The 18,937-nt window shown below is 35.7% G+C and overlaps 2 protein-coding genes across 2 annotated transcripts; one reads left to right on the top strand and one right to left on the bottom strand.

Annotated features, from left to right (window-relative positions):
- The first annotated feature begins 3,041 nt into the window (after window positions 1–3,041).
- On the top strand, window positions 3,042–8,125 carry LOC112702808 (internal alternative NAD(P)H-ubiquinone oxidoreductase A2, mitochondrial). The gene is made up of 9 exons (XM_025753988.3): window positions 3,042–3,741; window positions 5,365–5,578; window positions 5,693–5,853; window positions 5,944–6,009; window positions 6,297–6,460; window positions 6,886–7,000; window positions 7,133–7,312; window positions 7,428–7,591; window positions 7,700–8,125. The coding sequence occupies exons 1-8, from the start codon at window positions 3,277–3,279 to the stop codon at window positions 7,578–7,580; spliced, it is 1,518 nt and encodes a 505-aa protein (XP_025609773.1). The 5' UTR covers window positions 3,042–3,276; the 3' UTR covers window positions 7,581–7,591; window positions 7,700–8,125.
- A 75-nt stretch (window positions 8,126–8,200) lies between these two features.
- On the bottom strand, window positions 8,201–12,149 carry LOC112702809 (selT-like protein). Its single transcript, XM_025753989.3, has 4 exons — window positions 11,879–12,149; window positions 11,729–11,808; window positions 9,567–9,885; window positions 8,201–8,553 (listed from the first exon to the last, which is right to left on the bottom strand). Exons 1-4 carry the CDS (start codon window positions 12,053–12,055, stop codon window positions 8,437–8,439), a joined length of 693 nt encoding a protein of 230 aa, XP_025609774.1. The 5' UTR covers window positions 12,056–12,149; the 3' UTR covers window positions 8,201–8,436.
- Between the last annotated feature and the right edge of the window lie 6,788 nt (window positions 12,150–18,937).

Here is an 18,937-nt window from a genome sequence, read left to right as displayed (position 1 = left end):
TTAATAAACTACATACACCCAACGTGATCAAACAAAATACACCCAACTCGAAAAAGAAATTACACCCAAGTATGGTTCTTACTTTTTTCCCTTTTTGCTGGGGTGTTTTCTTCCTGAATCCTCTGAGTCTTCTTGAGCCTCAGACTCAGAGGTAGAAGTGTCACTGTCAGTAGTTTCTGTCTCCGAAGACGAAGTTGGACTCGCCTTCCTTTTTTTGTTTTTTTTATTTCTTGTTTTTTTTTTCTTTTTTTTTTCATTTTTTCTCTTGTCTCTGCGATCTTCAGAATCCCCTGAAACATGAGATATTTTAGTTAGCAGCATTCAGGTAAATAAAATACACCCAACTTATTATGTTTACTTACCAAAATTTCCTGTCTTTCTGCAGACATTCTTTCCACCAACTGCTCCTTAGTCCAGTTGGCAATCCAGGGCTTTGGTGGTCTTTGAGTCCTGTTTTTGCCTTTGTTTTTTGAAAGATGAAAGTAGATTATCATGAGGGCGAAGAGGCAGCCATTAATTGATTTCTTCTTCTTCTCCTGGTAGTCTGTGATGCCCTTGACCATGAAGGTCAAAACATGCCCCCCCCCAGTTTCTCTCTGATATGCCGTCCATCTTAAAAATTGGGTCCAGGTGCACGGGCGATATTTTGTTTATCGTCGTTGGCAAAAGGAACGCCATCTGTATGTAGAGGATGAATATCCTCTTGAACATCAGGCGTTCCTCTTCGTTGCCAACGCCGATTTCCATCATTTCATCAGTAAGACTTTTGAGGGTCTTACCCTGGAATCTTCTATAAATTATTTTGTCATCATCAGAAAGTTTCTTATACTCAACTTTCTCAGGAAATAGATCTCCTACAAAAAGGAAGACAACAAAGTATCCAAGTCGGTTTAAAAACACCCAAGCATCAACTTATATAGACCCAAGCAACAACTTAATATACACCTATAATTTTAAGCTAGTTACCTGTTGCATTGATGCCAAGTGCATGACCTATTTTTCTTGGTGTTATTTGGAAAGAACCATATCCTGTCTTCAGTCTGTTCTCCCCAAGTTTGAAGTTGTTTGCCAGCTCCCTTAAGAGTTGGTGATCCACCCTTAGTGGTGGGATGTGCATCAACCCACCGAATCCAAGATCCCTCACAATTGCCTTCTTCTCCTCAGTCATGTTTCTGAACTTATCACTCAGGATATGTGTGGCACACTTAAGGTCTTTTGTTTGGTTTCTTGCTGCCATTTTCTCTGAAACGAACAATACACCCAAAGATAACAGTAAGATACACCCATATATATATGAGTCAGATACACCCATTAATAACAATAAGATACACCCATTGATAACAGTAAGATACACCCATATATATGATTCAGATACACCCAAAGATATCAGCAAGATACACCCATTGATAACAGTGAGATACACCCATAGATATTATTCAGATACATGCGTATAGATATTAGTCAGATCACTCAACCATGCTTCAATATCAAGCCACATTACAAGGTTAAGCAGTATACACCCCCGAATCTACGGAATAAACCCCAAAAAATCAACAACAATAACAGGAGAACTTAGAACAACAACGTAGAACGACGTAGAACTTAGAACATTGTAACAAAGAAGCAAGAATAATAGTAAACCCTAGAAGAACGACGTAGAAGAAAAGTAAAATATACAGGAATCTTAATGAACTTACGTTGAGTATTGTTGCTTTGTTTTCTGTTCAGATTCTTCACGGAGAGTTTGATGGTGTTTTGATGGAGGTTTCGAAGAACGATTTGTATATTTTGAACTTTGATTTTCGCTCGAAAATGGGAGGGTTTCCTTGTTTTCGAAGTGCCTTGAGAAATGGAAGAAGTGGAAGAAGTGGAAGAGTCTGCCATACGTAACCGTTTGAGTGTTGAGCGCGTGACTTTGACGCGCCATGTTATCTCTTTTGGTGCGCGTGATTTTTCTTTGGGTTGGGCCAACTTGTATGCTTGTAGGCTTATATGTGTAGCAGGCCCGAAAAAATTATCAATTAAATTAATTATTTAAAAATTATAAATTAATTATTTTTATTTTTAATTGTTTAATTAATATTTTCATCAACAATTAATGAAAAAGAAGTATAAAATATTAACTCACATTATATATGACACTTAACATATCCAATTAAACATTGGATAAATATATTTATAAAAATTTATCAGTGGGTTAAATTAGCACTAAGGTTTATATAATTGAAAAATTAGACTAAATTAATAGATTTTAATAAACATATTTATTTAACATCCAATTAAAAATGATATATGTCATGTATACTATCAGTTAACATTTTAATTTATCAATCGTTGATAAAAATTATTAAAAAATAACAGAGAGATAAAAATAATTAATTTATAATTTCTAAAAAACTAATTTAATTTATAAAACAAATTTAGAAAATGATATATTTTTCAAGAATTAATTTGACCATTAATCTTATATTTTTAAAAGTGTAAGTTATAAAAATATTTAATGAAAATTTAAAACCGTTACAAAAATATTATTATACTAAATTTATATTAAAATTAATTACTAAAATCAGTTATTAGTATAAAATATATATTAAAATTAAATTATACATATATTTATATATAAATATAAATAAAAATTCACATGCATATAAAATAGCTGCATGTAAATTTTTAAAAAATTAATTTTTAATATATACATAGTATTTTGATAAGGTAACTTCCAAATGAGTGAAAATTATAAATTTTTGACGAATTTGATTGATGTTAGAAGAAAACCTGAAAGAGTAATTTTATTAAAAGAAAATTTGAAAGATTAATATAAAATTTAAGAAAAAGTATAGGTAAATAATGAAAATATTAAACAATGTAAACAATAGATATATCGGATATTTATTTTATTAGTGTACGGATGATTATTTTAATATTAAAATTTAGAGATTTAATTTAGAAATGTAGTATATTTTTATTTAATTGGTAGTTGTTCACATTGTTCAACAAAATTATTCTCCACTAGTATTTTCCAAAATTTAATTATTTAACCAAAATTTTTGTTTCACAAATAATAATGGATGCCTTGCGACGATGCTGTGTATCAATGTAAGCATCCTTTCTCGAGCGTCAAACAAAACAACCCGCCAACCGCGCTCTCTCTCTCATCTCACAAAACAGAAGTCAAAGTCTGAAACCCCCCACTTTTCTGGAATTTCTTCGCTCTTCTTTCTCATTCTTCTTTAATTCTCTCCTCTCCCTCCCTCCCTTCTAACAAAATCACAAACCATGTCCGTATTCCGCAACCTCTCCAGAATTTCCCAATATTCATATTCGTCAAAACCCCACACACTTAACACAACAGTAACTAACCGTTTCCATGCACCTCTCTCCACCTTCCTCTCTCACTTCGCCACTGCCACCGCTACTAACACCCACACCGACTACCTTGCCCCTCATGTGGGCCTGCGCCCCACCAAGGCCCACGAGAAGGCCCGTGTGGTGGTTCTGGGCACTGGTTGGGCCGGTAGCAGGCTGATGAAGGGCCTTGACCCTAACATCTATGACATTGTTTGCGTGTCCCCGAGGAATCACATGGTGTTCACGCCTCTATTGGCGTCAACGTGCGTTGGAACGCTTGAATTCAGATCTGTTGCTGAACCCATTGCTAGGATCCAGCCCGCCATTTCCAGAGAGCCCGGTTCTTACTTCTTCCTTGCCAATTGTACTTCCATTGATACTGATCACCATGTGGTATGTGCAATTCCATGTTAATTGTTCATGATTATATTGTATATATGAGATATGAGATTAGTAACTTTTAGGATTTTGAGCTGGTTAATCATTTATAAATACAAAGTTTGTATTCGTACTTGGAAGAATAAATAATTTCTATGCCTTTATTTTATTGAAAGTTTAAATATCACTATAATGGTAACCTTAACCAACTGGTTAAACGAGACGCCAATTTTTATCCGATAAAATTGCAAGTGAGGGAAACAAAACTGGTTCAGTTCAATATGTTCATGATTGTGTATTCGATTAAATTTTTTTCACTTACACGACCACTAAATTGTAGGAAACTGACAAATCATAGTGGATAACTATTATTATGATGGGTAATTGGGTAGTTATCTATGTGGATATTGCAACTTCGTTAGTCGATCATGCTTACAAAGTAATTCCTGTGTCAATATTAAGTTTCGAAACTTAATTTGTTATTTCCATTGATGTGGGTTCAAATTCCTCTAAAGACATTCAATCCTAGTTGGTAGGGAACTCTACATAGGGAGGTTCTCTAACGTTTATGGGTAGTTGGTGAGTCTTGATGGCTTTGAACTAGCTCAGTTCAGAGAGAGATAAATTTGATATGTGTAGACTGTGGAGCTCAGTAAATACCCCCTACCTCTGCTTGCTAGATCCTGATTTTCATTACAATAAAAGAAAAAGAAATTCTTGTGTTCATAAGTTCGATCTTGGGGGTGTGCATAGAAGTCAGTATGCCAGAGCCACCTTCTCAGTCAATTTAGCAAATTTAAGTTTGAGAGGATCTATTCTCAAGATTCATATGGATACATGGTGAGGAATACAAGAAAAGGAGGATGTTTGGAAGATCTCATTAGATCAATGATAAGTTCCCGAAGAATTTGAATTGTAATAGTTACTTTCTTAGTTGAATTTCCAATACTATTTTCTCACCGTTACTTCCCCTTCTCCTCAAACAAAAGGGTATGATGTTAGGTTAGTTGAAACCTAAGAAGCACAGACACGGACACGGACACGGGACACGACACGGACACGGACACGGAGACACACCAAAATTAAAATTTTACCGGACACGGACACGGACACGGCATATATATATTAAATTTTAAGAAAAAAAATCAAAAGTCATAATATATATCATATATATAATATGAAGTCAAAATTTACAATTGAACTTATAATCACTTCCTAACCCCTCAAAAAAAAAAAAAACACATGGAGTATTCTTTAACTATCTTTTGAACTTCACTACTTCCTATTTCCATATCCTTTCCAAAAAAATATGGGGCATCAATTCTAATGATATATCCAAAAAAAGCTAACTACAGTGATCATCTAAAAAGTAACTTCATTTTCTTCATTTTCTACAGTGTCCAGTGCCGTGTCCTCGTGTGTCCAGTGCCGTGTCATGGCGTGTCCGAGTAAAAAAAATTTTTTTTTTTTGCGACACGTGCTCAGGTGTGTCGGACACGTGTCCACCGCGTGTCCGTGTCCACCGCGTGTCCGACACGTGGACACGGCAGTAATTTGGTGTGTCCGTGCTTCTTAGGTTGAAACACTGGTTCTAACAGTAAGGCCTACATTGATAGAATCTAATTTGTGGTTCTGAAGGTGCATTGCGAGACTGTAACTGAAGGAGAGGAAACATTAGACCCTTGGAAGTTTACAATTTCATATGACAAGCTAGTAATTGCATTAGGAGCACAACCCACTACTTTTGGAATTCATGGAGTCTATGAGCATGCAATTTTTCTTCGTGAAGTTTACCATGCACAGGAAATCCGTCGCAAGTTGCTCCTGAACTTAATGTTGTCAGATGTTCCAGGTTTACCATAATCTTACAATACTAGCCTTAAGACGAAGTCATTTGACATTTGACAAAAACAAAAAAAAAAAGGTTTGTATACATCACAAGTAATTGCACTTGATTTGGATGCAGGGATTGGAAAAGAGGAAAAACAAAGGCTTTTGCATTGTGTGGTTGTGGGAGGTGGTCCGACTGGAGTTGAATTCAGTGGTGAACTCAGTGATTTCATCATGAGAGATGTCCGACAGAGATATACCCACGTGAAGGATTATATCCATGTTACTTTAATTGAGGTATGCTTATAGCATTAGATATGTGATATCACTGTTCTATGTATTTGGAGGTAATTGTTGATGTTAACCAAGTTATTTATGCTTTTAAAGGCAAATGAGATATTGTCTTCCTTTGATGACCGACTTAGGCGCTATGCTACCAAGCAGCTGACAAAGGTGAGCTCCTCTTTATTGTTTGAAAATGTTCTTGTTTATATTCAAAACTCTGATATTCCATTTCTTTCTAAGAGGGGGGAAAAAAACAAAAACAAAAAATCTGTGGTAGACTACCAAATGGCCTTTATAATTTGCTTCTAGCAGAGCATTTGGAATTTTTCACATAACAGATGGACCATTAGATAAGTATGAATCAATATGCTGAAAATTGATTGGCATTTGACAGGCTAGATATCAAATTTTTCAGTATTAGTTTTATTGTCTCCTAATATAAAAGTTTCTCTCAGTCAGGGGTTCGTCTTGTTCGTGGCATTGTAAAAGATGTTCAAGAGAAGAAGATTATCCTTAATGATGGTACTGAGGTTCCATATGGGTTGCTTGTATGGTCTACTGGTGTTGGTCCATCACCTATTGTTCGCTCTTTGGATCTCCCTAAATCCCCTGGTGGAAGGTTTGTTCTTGTTAGTGGTTACGCCGCATTGTTGCATTATATATATTTAGTACCTTGACCCGTCATATCAGAAAGTAGGACAAGTTTGTCAAAGAAAAATTACTTTTCAAAATTATACAAGAACTAAGCCTTATCTTACTAGATGTAGTCGACTAAAAGATCAAATGACACTTAAGTGCCCTATCAGTGTTCAAACCATCTATGTCTAAATCTCTTCTACATTTTCCTTTAAAGTCTCTCTCTTAGCTATAACCTTTGATTATAGTATTATCCGAAGAGAATGTGTTATGAGCTTTGATTTTGGATGGGAAGGAAGGGGATTGAAGTCTCTTTGTTCTCAAAACCTTCCCTATCATCTCTTCCTCTCCAAAACTAACTTGGAAACATACCCTAAAGGAAATTCTGAAAATCTTTTCTCTTCCCAGGATTGGCATTGATGAGTGGCTCCGCGTTCCTTCAGTGCAAGATGTGTTTGCAATAGGTGACTGCAGTGGATTTGTAGAAAGTACTGGAAGACCTGTACTTCCAGCTTTAGCCCAAGTAAGTGATATTTGGCTCAATAGTGTCTTGCACATTTCATATCTTCCATTTATTTCTGTTGTGCTATTCCTTTATTTGTTCTCTTCCTAAAATTCCTTGGCAATTTGATGCATTCTCACCTAATTTCCTTAGGTAGCAGAAAGGCAAGGTAAATATTTAGCAGCCTTATTAAACAAAATAGGTAGAGCCAATGGAAGCCGCGCAAATAGCATCAAAGACATGGATTTCGGGGATCCATTTGTTTACAAGCACCTTGGAAGCATGGCTACCATTGGCAGTTACAAGGCTCTTGTGGACCTTAGACAGAGCAAGGTGTTCTTTTTTTTTCCTTTTTCTTATTTATTTATTTATTTTAATCACTGTTGTTCCTTTTTCTTGTGCTCTAGAAACTTAAATGTAGTGCTTTTCAATTGTGTATTTTCTACAGGAAGCAAAAGGGTTATCTCTTGCAGGGTTTCTCAGTTGGTTTGTTTGGCGTTCTGCATATCTGACACGCGTTGTCAGTTGGAGGAACAGATTCTATGTAGCTATCAACTGGGCTACAACATTTGTGTTTGGTCGTGATATAAGCAGAATATAGAGATTTTTAAGGTAAGGTACTTCCAGCATGATTGGTAGTTGAGCCTCACCCTCTTCAGATACACTTGTAATGTTAGCAGGACCTTATTATGGTAATTTTCTCTATTGACTGCTTTGCAGGTTATTTTTAAAGCAATAAGGTGAATTTGAGTTTGGTGGAGATATCTCAAAAACCATGGAAAGTTTTGGAGGATGTACTAGGAAAGCGGGAAAGCCATTCAGTCTTGTGGATAGGAAGGAACTGTACTAATTCATAGAAATGTGGCTATTTAAGAGTCTAAGCAAATAGTGCACACGTCATGATTCAATTCTATAAATAATTCAACGTTTCATGTTTATAAACGGTACCAAATATATGATCAGTTGATCACAGTAATACTATCTGTCAATAGATAATTAGATTATTTCCGGTGAAAATGTTTCACTAGTTATTCTTGTGTCCCTCCCACTACAGTTGCACTTGGATAAGTGTTTAGCATCTCAAATGTTATGACATTTAATGAATTTGATAAAACCTGAATTAATCTACTTATTTTTTTCAACATAGATTAATGTTTGCTTGAATTACCTAATAACTATTCACAGTAGCTGAAAATATTACAAGCTCTCAGAATGTCTCAATTTTAGAATGGATGTGCAAGTTGCGCACCAATAAGAAGCTTAAATTCCTGGACTCTTCTCAGCATTACTTGGTCATTTCAGTATAGAGTTCACATTCTAGTTTTTAAACAACTAAAGACATTGTAACATAATATTCCTATGGTATCTATACACCAACCTCTACTTTACAAAGCAGAGGCAGGTCCAGTTCCATCATTTGTGCTCTGTATTCTAATTTTTAACAAAATGTAGATGAGCTATGGCCACAATTCTGGCACACCATTTGCAAGTCTAGAATTAGCCATCTTTTTGGTAATCAGATTTTTCAACTCTATTTCTCCGGGAAACCTTCCTTCTTTCAGTTTGGAGAACACCTTCAAAAGAAACAAAGATTTAGAACAGGTTATAAAGAATTAAAAAGCATTGAAGGTGATACATGTTACCATCCAAAAGGATACATAGGGAGGCAAAGTTTGACCAAGAAGAACTTTTCTAATTGATGAGAATACATCCTTGTTTTCATAATTAATTTACCACTGTCCCATTTGTTAGGGGTTATACAAGTAAACCCTATAAGAATTAGAGGAAGCAACTTGAATAACCCAATCATTGATATCAAGAAATACCAATGAAACAAAACTTAGAAGAATAGTTCATAACCCTAAGATATACCCCAGTACCCAACATCAATAATCACAAATTACAAAGTTGAAAATGATGGAACACAAGAATCCTAATAAAGAAAATATTATGTTGCAAAACGAAATGCCTGATAAGTTGAAAGTTCAACACAAGGTGGGAAACCTCTCCCCCAATTACTAGAGAGAAAAATGCGAACAATCATAAAATAGATACTGCAAACTACGAAGGTTGCTATAAGCATTTCGCTGAATCACAATTATTGTGGCATAACTGACAGAAATGTTTTTTTTTTTATAAGAGTTATTGATGGAACATACTCCCCGATGGCCCCAACTCTAAATCTGCTAACTCTCCAGAAAATCATAACCTAGTTTTACATTGTCATACATAAAGTTATACAATCCAAATACATTCAACAGAAGACACGGAGTTTCCATGAATAAAGAATGATAAGTTGCAAATTTTAGTACAAAAATATTGATAGGGCTAGCAAGATATAAGTTAGTAGCTATAAGTTTCCCAATGGGGACTCTCCTAACAGTGAAAATCATAATAAATAATATAATAAATATTAGAGCTAGTCATAGTATTAGCCAATCGAATATGACTGACGTGTGCTAAAACAGTTAAAAGTCATGAGGAGAGTTGCATTTGCCACAGTGAATGATCAGAACTTCCTATAGTGAAGAAATACATAATAGAAGTTACGGGGAAAATAGATCATAAAAAGAAGTAAGGCACCAACCAGTTCACCATTGAAGTAAACTTCAAATGCCCCGGAGCTGTGTAAAAATGACTGCAGGGCGTTCCCAAGAAGCCAGGTACTTGCAACAGTTCCAAACTTATTTGCACGCAAGTTATAATACCAAGGAGGGGGTGCAACAAAACCCAACATTGGAAAAATCTGTTCTCCTGCTACTACGATCCCTATGACACCAATTTGAACAACTGGGACTACCTTGCTTAGCAGACGCTTTGGGAGAGGTGGGGGATAATTTGCAAGAATAAACTCAGTACCAGGAAAAGCAATCTCCAACATATTCTTCATAGCTACTGCTTTTCCCCTGCACAAAAACACAATGTCCCATTCATACCAATTACCCTATTCTAAGCACAACCATGTCTACAAACAAAAGTAATGAACTAAATACTAAGGGTGAAAACTTAAAGGCATAAAAAGGAATGATATCTAGTAACTCCTGTTGGTGAGCTATTTTTATGCACACCTCCTCAATAGTATGTCACCACAAATAATCAAAAAGGAATTGGACTTCAATTTAAGAGATTCAAAATCAAGCAAGTGTGAAATGTGTAATAGATGGCCAGAAAAGATTGAAGATTTGGAGCTTGAAGTGTAATGAAGTTCAGTTAGCTTGGTTTTAGGCTTTTGAGTTTTGAGGGATATCAACATTACTATCCTATTGTGAAATATTTACGATGGAATTCTCTAAATATGGTAGAAAAAAAAGACTCAAGAGAGTCTAAGGTCCGGTCATTTTCCTTAAAATTTTGTAGTGTTTTACAACGAGTGCTCTAAGGAGCCAAAAGTGGAAAATCTTGTATAGAAAATTAAAATCTCTAAGTTTCCAATACATTAATTCTCTTCAAATTTTCTCCACTTTTGGCACCTTTGCCACTGAGATGAAGATGTTGAGATGGATGAGTGGTCATACGCGATTGGATAAAATAAGGAATGAAGATATAAGGGAGAAAGTTGGAGTAGCACCCATTGTGGAAAAGATGGTTGAATCGCGTCTCAGGTGGTTTGGACATGTGAGAAGAAGACCGATAGAACATCCAGTCAGGAGGGTGGATGAGATGGAATATGGACAAAGGGCGAAAGGCAGAGGAAGACCTAAGAAGACCATCCATGAGGTGGTCAAACGAGATCTACATGTAAACGGTCTCTCTATAGACATGATACATGACAGAGCACAATGGCGTCGCTTGATTCATGTAGCCGACCCCACTTAGTGGGACAAGGCTTTGTTGTTGTTGTTGTTGTTGTTGTTTGCCACTCTCTAGCAAAATACAAAATTTTACTAGAATTACAGAATATACCAACTAAAGTTTTGTTCCTTCTACCTGCTCTAATATGTTGATAAATTCAAGAACCTACAAACTAGAAATTCATCTCGAACCTATGATGCACAGACACTGACACGGACACGGGACACGACACGACACGACACGACACGGGGACAATGATATATATAAAATATAAAGTATTTTTAGATAAACCGTAATAATATTTTAATATTTTATTGATATTAAAATATAAATTAATTTTTTAAATTATTTTTAATGTCTTATTTTAATTATATCAAGTATTTAAAATATTTTTTGTTTTATTAAATAATAATATATACCATATCTAAAATTATTTTAAGAATACATATTAAGAATAAGACCGGACACGCTGACACGTGATGAATATTTTTTATTGAGACACGGTTTGGACACAGCAGACACGTGTGTCGGATGAGTGTCGATGAGTGTCTTATCCGAAATGTGTCCCACACGTAGACACAGCAACTCAGTAAAGTGTCCGTGCTTCATTGTCTCGAACAAATAAGAAAAATTTTCCAATGACAACCTAATTCTCCAGAGATCACTATTTAGATGAACGGGCTCTCAGCAATGTTTTATATCGATAACATCTTCATACTGATACATAAACCCGAAATGAAACAAAGAAAATAAATAAAAAATAAAAACACAAAGGGAAGATGCTTGAGATAATTAGTCAGAAAGCATTCCTAATTGCTAGCTAACTAAATTAGACAGATAGGAACTAATAAATAATAATAGCGATGGAAGCAACAGTAAGAAAATGAAAATTAGAAAACCAAAAAAATGAAAATGTAGAAAAATTGAGACAAGAACAATAAGGGAGAGTTTATAGACCTATAGGAGCAAGAGGAGCAGTAATTGATGGTGACGGTGTTGCCAAGTCCAACACCTCCAACAATAGTAGTCTCCGGTTTCTGAAATCATTGTATATTAGAAGCAATGAAGAGAATTGAGTTGAATTGACAGAATTGAAATAATAGATACCTCGGATGAGGACTCTACGGTTGCAGGGTCAATCGCTGGTCGGTGGTGGTGGTGGTGGTGGTGAGAGGGCTTCGAAGAGAGTGGCGGCGACGGCGGAGAAGAAATGAATAGGGATAAGAGGTCGGAACAGAAGAGGAAGAGTGGCAATCCCAGAAGCAGAAGCTGAGCGCGATCCATCGTTGAAAACTCGAAACGAAAGAGAGCAACGCCCTTCGCTCTTCGCTCTCTCAGTCTCGCACTCTGTTATTAGCTGAGATGGATTTAACCAAGTTTATTCTTTTTATTGACTATTTAAATACTTAAATGTGAAGAGTAATTTTTTCGTTAATACACAATTTTTGGATTTGGATTCTCTAGAAAAAGTTAATTTTAGAAGATAAAGAATAATTTATTATTATTTACTTATAGGTAAAATTAAAAATATATATAAAAAATATATTTAATAATGAGAGATTTTATTTTATTCTCTAAAATAAAAGTTTAAAATTTAGAGAATTTAAATTTAAAATTTTTTATTTTATTGATACTTATGTTAAGTTTTTTTTTTAATTTTTTTTACGGTAAATTTATTGGGTTTTGTATGACACTTTTTTAATTTTAATATGATGCTAGATATAGTGTATACTCTAGTTATTGGGGTCTGGCGTGTTCTACCTTAGTGTGGGGGCTGCGTAGATGAAATCGGACGGTCCGATTTATGGGAGAGTAATCGGACGGTCCGATTACTGGCTTGGAGAGTAAATAAATCGGATCGTTCAATTTGCGTAACAATGCCACGTGTCGCACATGTAAATACCAGCCAATGATCTCCTTTTCAATGCAGTAAAACTCCAGCCATCCATTTCAAATATCCCACTTCTTTTTATTTCTCACCCTCCAACCTTCAATCCCTTTTAAACCCCACATTCTTTTTTTCTTTTCTTCCATTGAAGTTTCAGCCGAAATTAAGAAGTGTAAGGAGAGAAAACAAAAATAAATAATGTCAAAGTGACGAAGGGTAAAAGATATTAATTGTCTAGAGTTAATTATCTTGATAATCTTAATTATGTAAATTTTTTTACCAAATTATTTATTTTAATGTAAATAGTAATACTTAAGTTAAGTTACTTGTTATTATAAACATGTTCTTTGAATATTTAATTAGTGTATGTTGTAAGTTAGTTAAAGTGTTGAAGTTGTTTAAGTATGATTAGTGAACTAAGTAACATAGATTATTTACCTGACTGAGGTATATTATTATTATTATTATTATTATTATTATTATTATTATTATTATTTTTTCTGGTGATCGTTAGTTTAGGTTTAGTTTATTAATTTAACCTAGTTTAGGCAGTTGATTATGTTAGGAACAATGAGTTTAGTTAATAGAATAGATTATGTATGATTGTTAAAATAGTCATGCTATAACATCATAAATTCATATAACAAGTTCATACAACAAGTTCATATAATAGGTTTAAATAATCATGCTACAATATCATAAATTCATATAACAAGTTCATATAATAGGTTCAAATAGTCATGCAACAGCATCATAAATTCATATAACAAGTTCATGTGGTTGGACCTGCACTTGTACCACCACGTTGATGATATCTGCTACGGCTGTGGCCCTCGACCCCACATTGTTTACAGCGCCTTAGTGCACGCAACATCCGAATGTCCATCTCATTTAAGAAGCGGGTCATCTTTGGCCGACCTTTGGCAACACGTCTGAGAAACGAATTGCCTACGAATCGAAGTCCAGTATAAACAGGTTACGTTGTCGAATTTTCTAGTGGCCTAAACCTAACTCTGTAAATTCTTCGAATTTGGTCCATCTTGTATACGTCATGAACGTACACCTGCCAATCAAGCTGCTGATTTGCACAACAAGCAAATATATGTCGACACGGAATGCAATCCACTTGGAATTCGCCACAGTTACATACTCTTCGACGTAGGTCAACTGTATACTCCACTCCACTAGGCATCTCACGTACCTCAAATACCTCATTCTGTCTATCAAAGCAACTAACCTGGATGTTTTCCAATGCCCGCTAATTCGCATGCAATTTAGAAGTCACAAGCTCAGAGAACACATGTCCAGCATTAATACGAGCCTCAGCATCTGCTCTTTTTCCTGTGAACAACTCATTAAACCTGTAAAACGTTGCCTTAACAAGTGCAGTGACTGGGAGATTGCGCACTCCTTTCAAAACTGAATTGATGTACTCCACTATATTGGTTGTCATATGACCCATTGGTAACCACCATCAAATGCCAAAGTATATTGTTCACGTGGGTTAAGGTCTAGCCAGTTACTGTACGCCTCACCGTGTTCGCGCAATTGCTGATAACGTATCTCGTACTTGCGAACCATTCTCGAATATCCTATGATACACAAAAAGCTTCATCATAAAATCAGGCATTATAACATAATCTGAGACAATAACAATTTGTTGTATTCAAATTTACCTATGTTGACGATAAGCTTCTGTAAGTACGGAGCCTTGAACTTTCTCAAGAAGTTTGACTCTATATGCCTGATACAAAACATGTGGAAAGTCCTAAGAGGAGACCAGGCTCCGTTACTCCAAGCAATAGCTGAGTTGATGGACTCATGTCGATCGGAGATAAGGCCCACACCGTCACGCGTCACCACATGTTGTCGCAAGTTACTGAGAAAAAATTGTCGCGCCGCAGATGTCTCTTCCTCCACTATCACAAATGCAATGGGCACAATATTGTTGTTGCCGTCCTGAGAAACTGTAACCAAGAAACAACCTTTATATTTTCCATACAAATGAGTTACATCTACCTGCACTATTGGCTTGCAATGTCTGAATGCTCTGATACAAGGGTAATAACTCCAGAAGACTCGATGTAAGACACAAATGTCAGGAACCAAATCATCACCCTGGTATGCAGGCATTGTTTCAAAGCAAACGACCGCCGATGGCTCTTTGTGACACATGGCCTCAAACCATATGGGCAAAGTTTCATACGAAGATTGACTCTACTACATTCTGCTTTGCTAACCAGGTTTTGCGATAATTTACAGTGTAGTTAAACTTCGACTGTACTTCTGCAATGACTGATTTGATCTTTATAGATGGGTCAACTTCTACCAAGGGCTTAATTGCTTCTGCAATTGTGTTGGAACCCAATTTCGAATGATCTTGAGAAATGGTTGCTTGAGTACACGTGTGACTACCATTGTGCCTCCTTAACTCCCAGCAGTACTTTTTGCACATTTTACTCACCCTGATCAGCTAGTCACAACCAGCACCGTACTGTGTACATTTAGCATAGAATGTTGTTGGTTTCGATTCGTACACCCGATAATCTACGTCTCGACGGATTGTATAATCTTTCATCGCCTTAATCACTGCCTCCCTAGAACTGAATTTCATCCCCACGATGAATTCACCATCCGCTACAACAGGAAGCTCTGCTACATTCACACCGCAAAATATGTATTTTGATTAATAATTATAAATTACACATATAAATATAAATAAGTAATAAAATACATAAGTAATAAAATAAATATAAATATAAATAACTAATAATATAAATATAAACATAAATTCTATCAATATTTATAAAGAATACATAAATAATTGATAAAAAAATAAAAAAAACAACCAAATAATTAAATGCTAATTACTAAATAAGAAAACTTTGCACAATCAATTGCCATTTCTACTGATCACATGTTGGTCATGCTAGCTAATCAATCTGTCATATTAATCTATCATACATTGTATCAAAACTACATACCTGCATTCATATACTGAAAAAATTCTGGTGTATGCATGACCTCCAAATCCAGTGAGCGCATGAAAGTAGGCTCCACAAACGGATGCTGGTTTACTAGTGCATTTGCCACCTCCGCCACATCTGCCTGCATAGTGCCGTCGGTCTGATCTTCGTCTCCACCCGGATCAAGGCATTCATAATTACTTTCGAACTCCTCACTATCACTATTATAATTCTTCAGTTCAATATTCCGGTCTGCTTCTGACTGTTTGAACTCAATATACAGCTCGATGAACGACATCTGTGAGCGAGTTTTCATGTACACTGAAAACATATCTTGCATGCTCGCTTCATCGATTACATATTTAGTTTGAAATTGAATGAACCCACCAAATACAGATATAGGGTTCCTGTACAAAATGCATGATATTCTCCTAGATATTTGAGAATCCATTTTCTCACAAATTACATATTTTAATTCTTTAAACGACAACGTGAATGGAATAACAACATCCAACAGATTTTCACACACAAATTCTACACCTTCAGCTGTTTGTAACAAAATATGACCATGATAATAAACTTTTAACAACACTCTATCATCCATTATGATATACTCACATCAAACGCTCTCAAACTTGGAAACGTTGCTGTTTAAACAATGAAGATGAAGAAGTTGCTGTCGAAACAATGAAGAAGAAGAAAGATTTAAAGGGGTTTCAGAAGAGAGATTTCAGAGACGAAGAAGAAATGGAGACTTCAGCTAATGTTTAGGTATATATAAAACCAAAACTCGGACGGTCCAACCACATCTCAACAGTTAAATTTTATTAGAAAATAAAATCGGACCGTCCGATTTTGATCACATTCGAATTCAAGTATTTTAGCATGCATCAAATCGAACCATCCGATTTTAGTCAAATACTAATTAATATTTCAGCTTCAGGTAATCAGATAGTCCGATTACTATGTTCAAAATTTTCCATCACGCACAAATTAGACCGTCTGATTTGTGCACTCCTTTCTCCCGCAAAGAAATCGGACGGTCCGATTTCTTTTCCCTATTCAAAAAAACTAACGCCATCACATTACTTTATTAACCTCTCAAACCTTCGTAACGTTGAGTTACACACATTTCATTATCATATTAAAATTAATGAGCCCATCTAAGGTATTTGGAACTCAAAGGATATGATGATATAAAACGTATCCCCGATCCTATTTGCAGGTTGAGAAAATTACAAGTCTTGAAACTAATTCGTTTTGATGGTGTTAGATGTTTACCAAAACACTTAACTCAGCCTACAAAATTTGAGACATCTGGTGATTGAACGTTGTGATTCAATGTCTGAAATGTTCCCCAACATCGGAAGTTTAAGATTCCTAAGGACATTGCCTTTATTCATTGTAAAAAATGAGATAAGGCACAGGTTGACAGAATTACGTGACCTAAATCTGGGAGAAAGGCTCACCATCAAAGACCTAGCAAATGTTGGCAGTTTATCTGAAGCTAAAGAGGCCAATCTCAAGGGTAAAAGAGACCTTCGGGTGTTATTCTTGTATTGGGATGATCCTGATCCTGTGAATGCTGAGCAAGTACTTGAAGGGCTTCAACCTCACTCAAATCTCAAATTGTTGTGCATAGTTGGATATGACGGATTACGGTTGCCGTGTTGGCTCGGAGATAGTGCAGCTCTTAGCAATTTAGTTTCTCTTACACTCATCGAAGGCATAAAATGTTAGCAGGTTGGAGCACTTGAACTCCCATCTCTGAAAAAGATATCCATAATAAACATGCATAATGTACAAGACGTGGACGATGAATGCGAAATGAATACTGTGTTCCCATCTCTTGAAGAACTCTTGTTAGTAAATTTATCGAATTTATCACGATTGCTGAAAATAGGAAGAAGAGACATTTTTCCTCGTCTTTTTAAAATGGTTATCCAAGATTGCCCCAAGCTTGATGCCTTGACTGAATGTGTACTGCGCCTCACTTCACTCAAGTATCTAAGGATTACCAGCTGCCCAATATTGTCTAGGCGATGCAAAGAGGAGTACTGGTAGAAACTGGACCATATTGCCTCTAAATATATATAATAGGGTAGGCTGGCTCTTGTATTGTATTGTATTGTTATTAATATGTCTGCAGGATACAACACTTATTTGGTTATTGCACTTGCGCTGTTAGGGATGGCAATTCCATCCGAACCTGCCGATATCTACTGTAAACCCCGATTAATTAGTAGATAATTAGTCAATAAATTAATTTTTAATAAGAAAGATTAGAAATGTGAATATTATATCAAATTAGGATAGAGCTCATCGAAACGAAAATTTTGACACTGATTTCGAAAAAGAAAGGTCCAAAATTGAACCGAACGGGCCGGACCGGTTGAACTAGGCCCAAATCGGGCCCATGGGCCCAACCAGCCCAGCACGTTTAAGTGAATTACGGTTTCTTCCTCCCCATTTCAGCAAATGATACGCTGAAGCCATAGCAGGGGAGAGAAGAGAAAACCTTCCCTAACCTTACGTTACTTTCCAACGCACGTAACTCCTCCGTCCGAGCTCCGATCGCCGCACCGTTTGTGGCCATGCATTCACCGCGTCAAGCTCTACATTTCTACCGAAACAATTTCACTGGTAACTTGCTTAATCACTCTCAGCTTTCTCTTCCCCCAATTTTCGAATTTTAAGTGGGAATGTTGAATTTCTTTTATTTCTGATGTTTTAGGATCCAATTAGCTTGAGGAAAACGTTCACTCTTGCTTATGTGAAGCTTGGGTAAGGTGAGGATACGATAATTCTATTTTATTTTCATTGAATTTGAGCTTTGAGTATTAAATTGGGTATATATGTGTTATGAATGTGTATTAGGTTGTGAATAAATAATTGGAGCTTGAAATTGTGAATACTAGAACTTGGAGGAAGCGGATTAGTTGAGGTTTTGAGGGCTGTGTTCTTTTAGAAAAATTGTCTTGGAATAATACTTGGGAATTGGCTAAGGTATGGTTTAGGTTTCTTGCATTTAATATATAAAGTTCTGTGAAAACTTAGGCTAGATGACCATAGGATAAGTTGGATTGCATGTGTATATTTAATATTTAGTATCCTGTTGATGAATATGGTTGGTTTGGTGCTTGAGGATTAATCGGTGATTTAGTGAATTATTGATTTTGAGGTATAATTATTGTGGAGATTGTTGTGATAATGAGGTATTTTGTGTTATGAGCCTAGGATTTGTGAACTATGATTCTTAGTTGAATTTTGGTTGTTGGCTTTGAATTTTGTATGAGTATAATTGTTGATCTG

Source organism: Arachis hypogaea, chromosome 7, assembly GCF_003086295.3.
Source record: "Arachis hypogaea cultivar Tifrunner chromosome 7, arahy.Tifrunner.gnm2.J5K5, whole genome shotgun sequence".
Taxonomy (NCBI): Eukaryota; Viridiplantae; Streptophyta; class Magnoliopsida; order Fabales; family Fabaceae; genus Arachis; species Arachis hypogaea.
The sequence above is the reverse complement of the archived record's forward strand: the minus strand, read 5'-3'. Positions and strand labels throughout refer to the sequence as shown.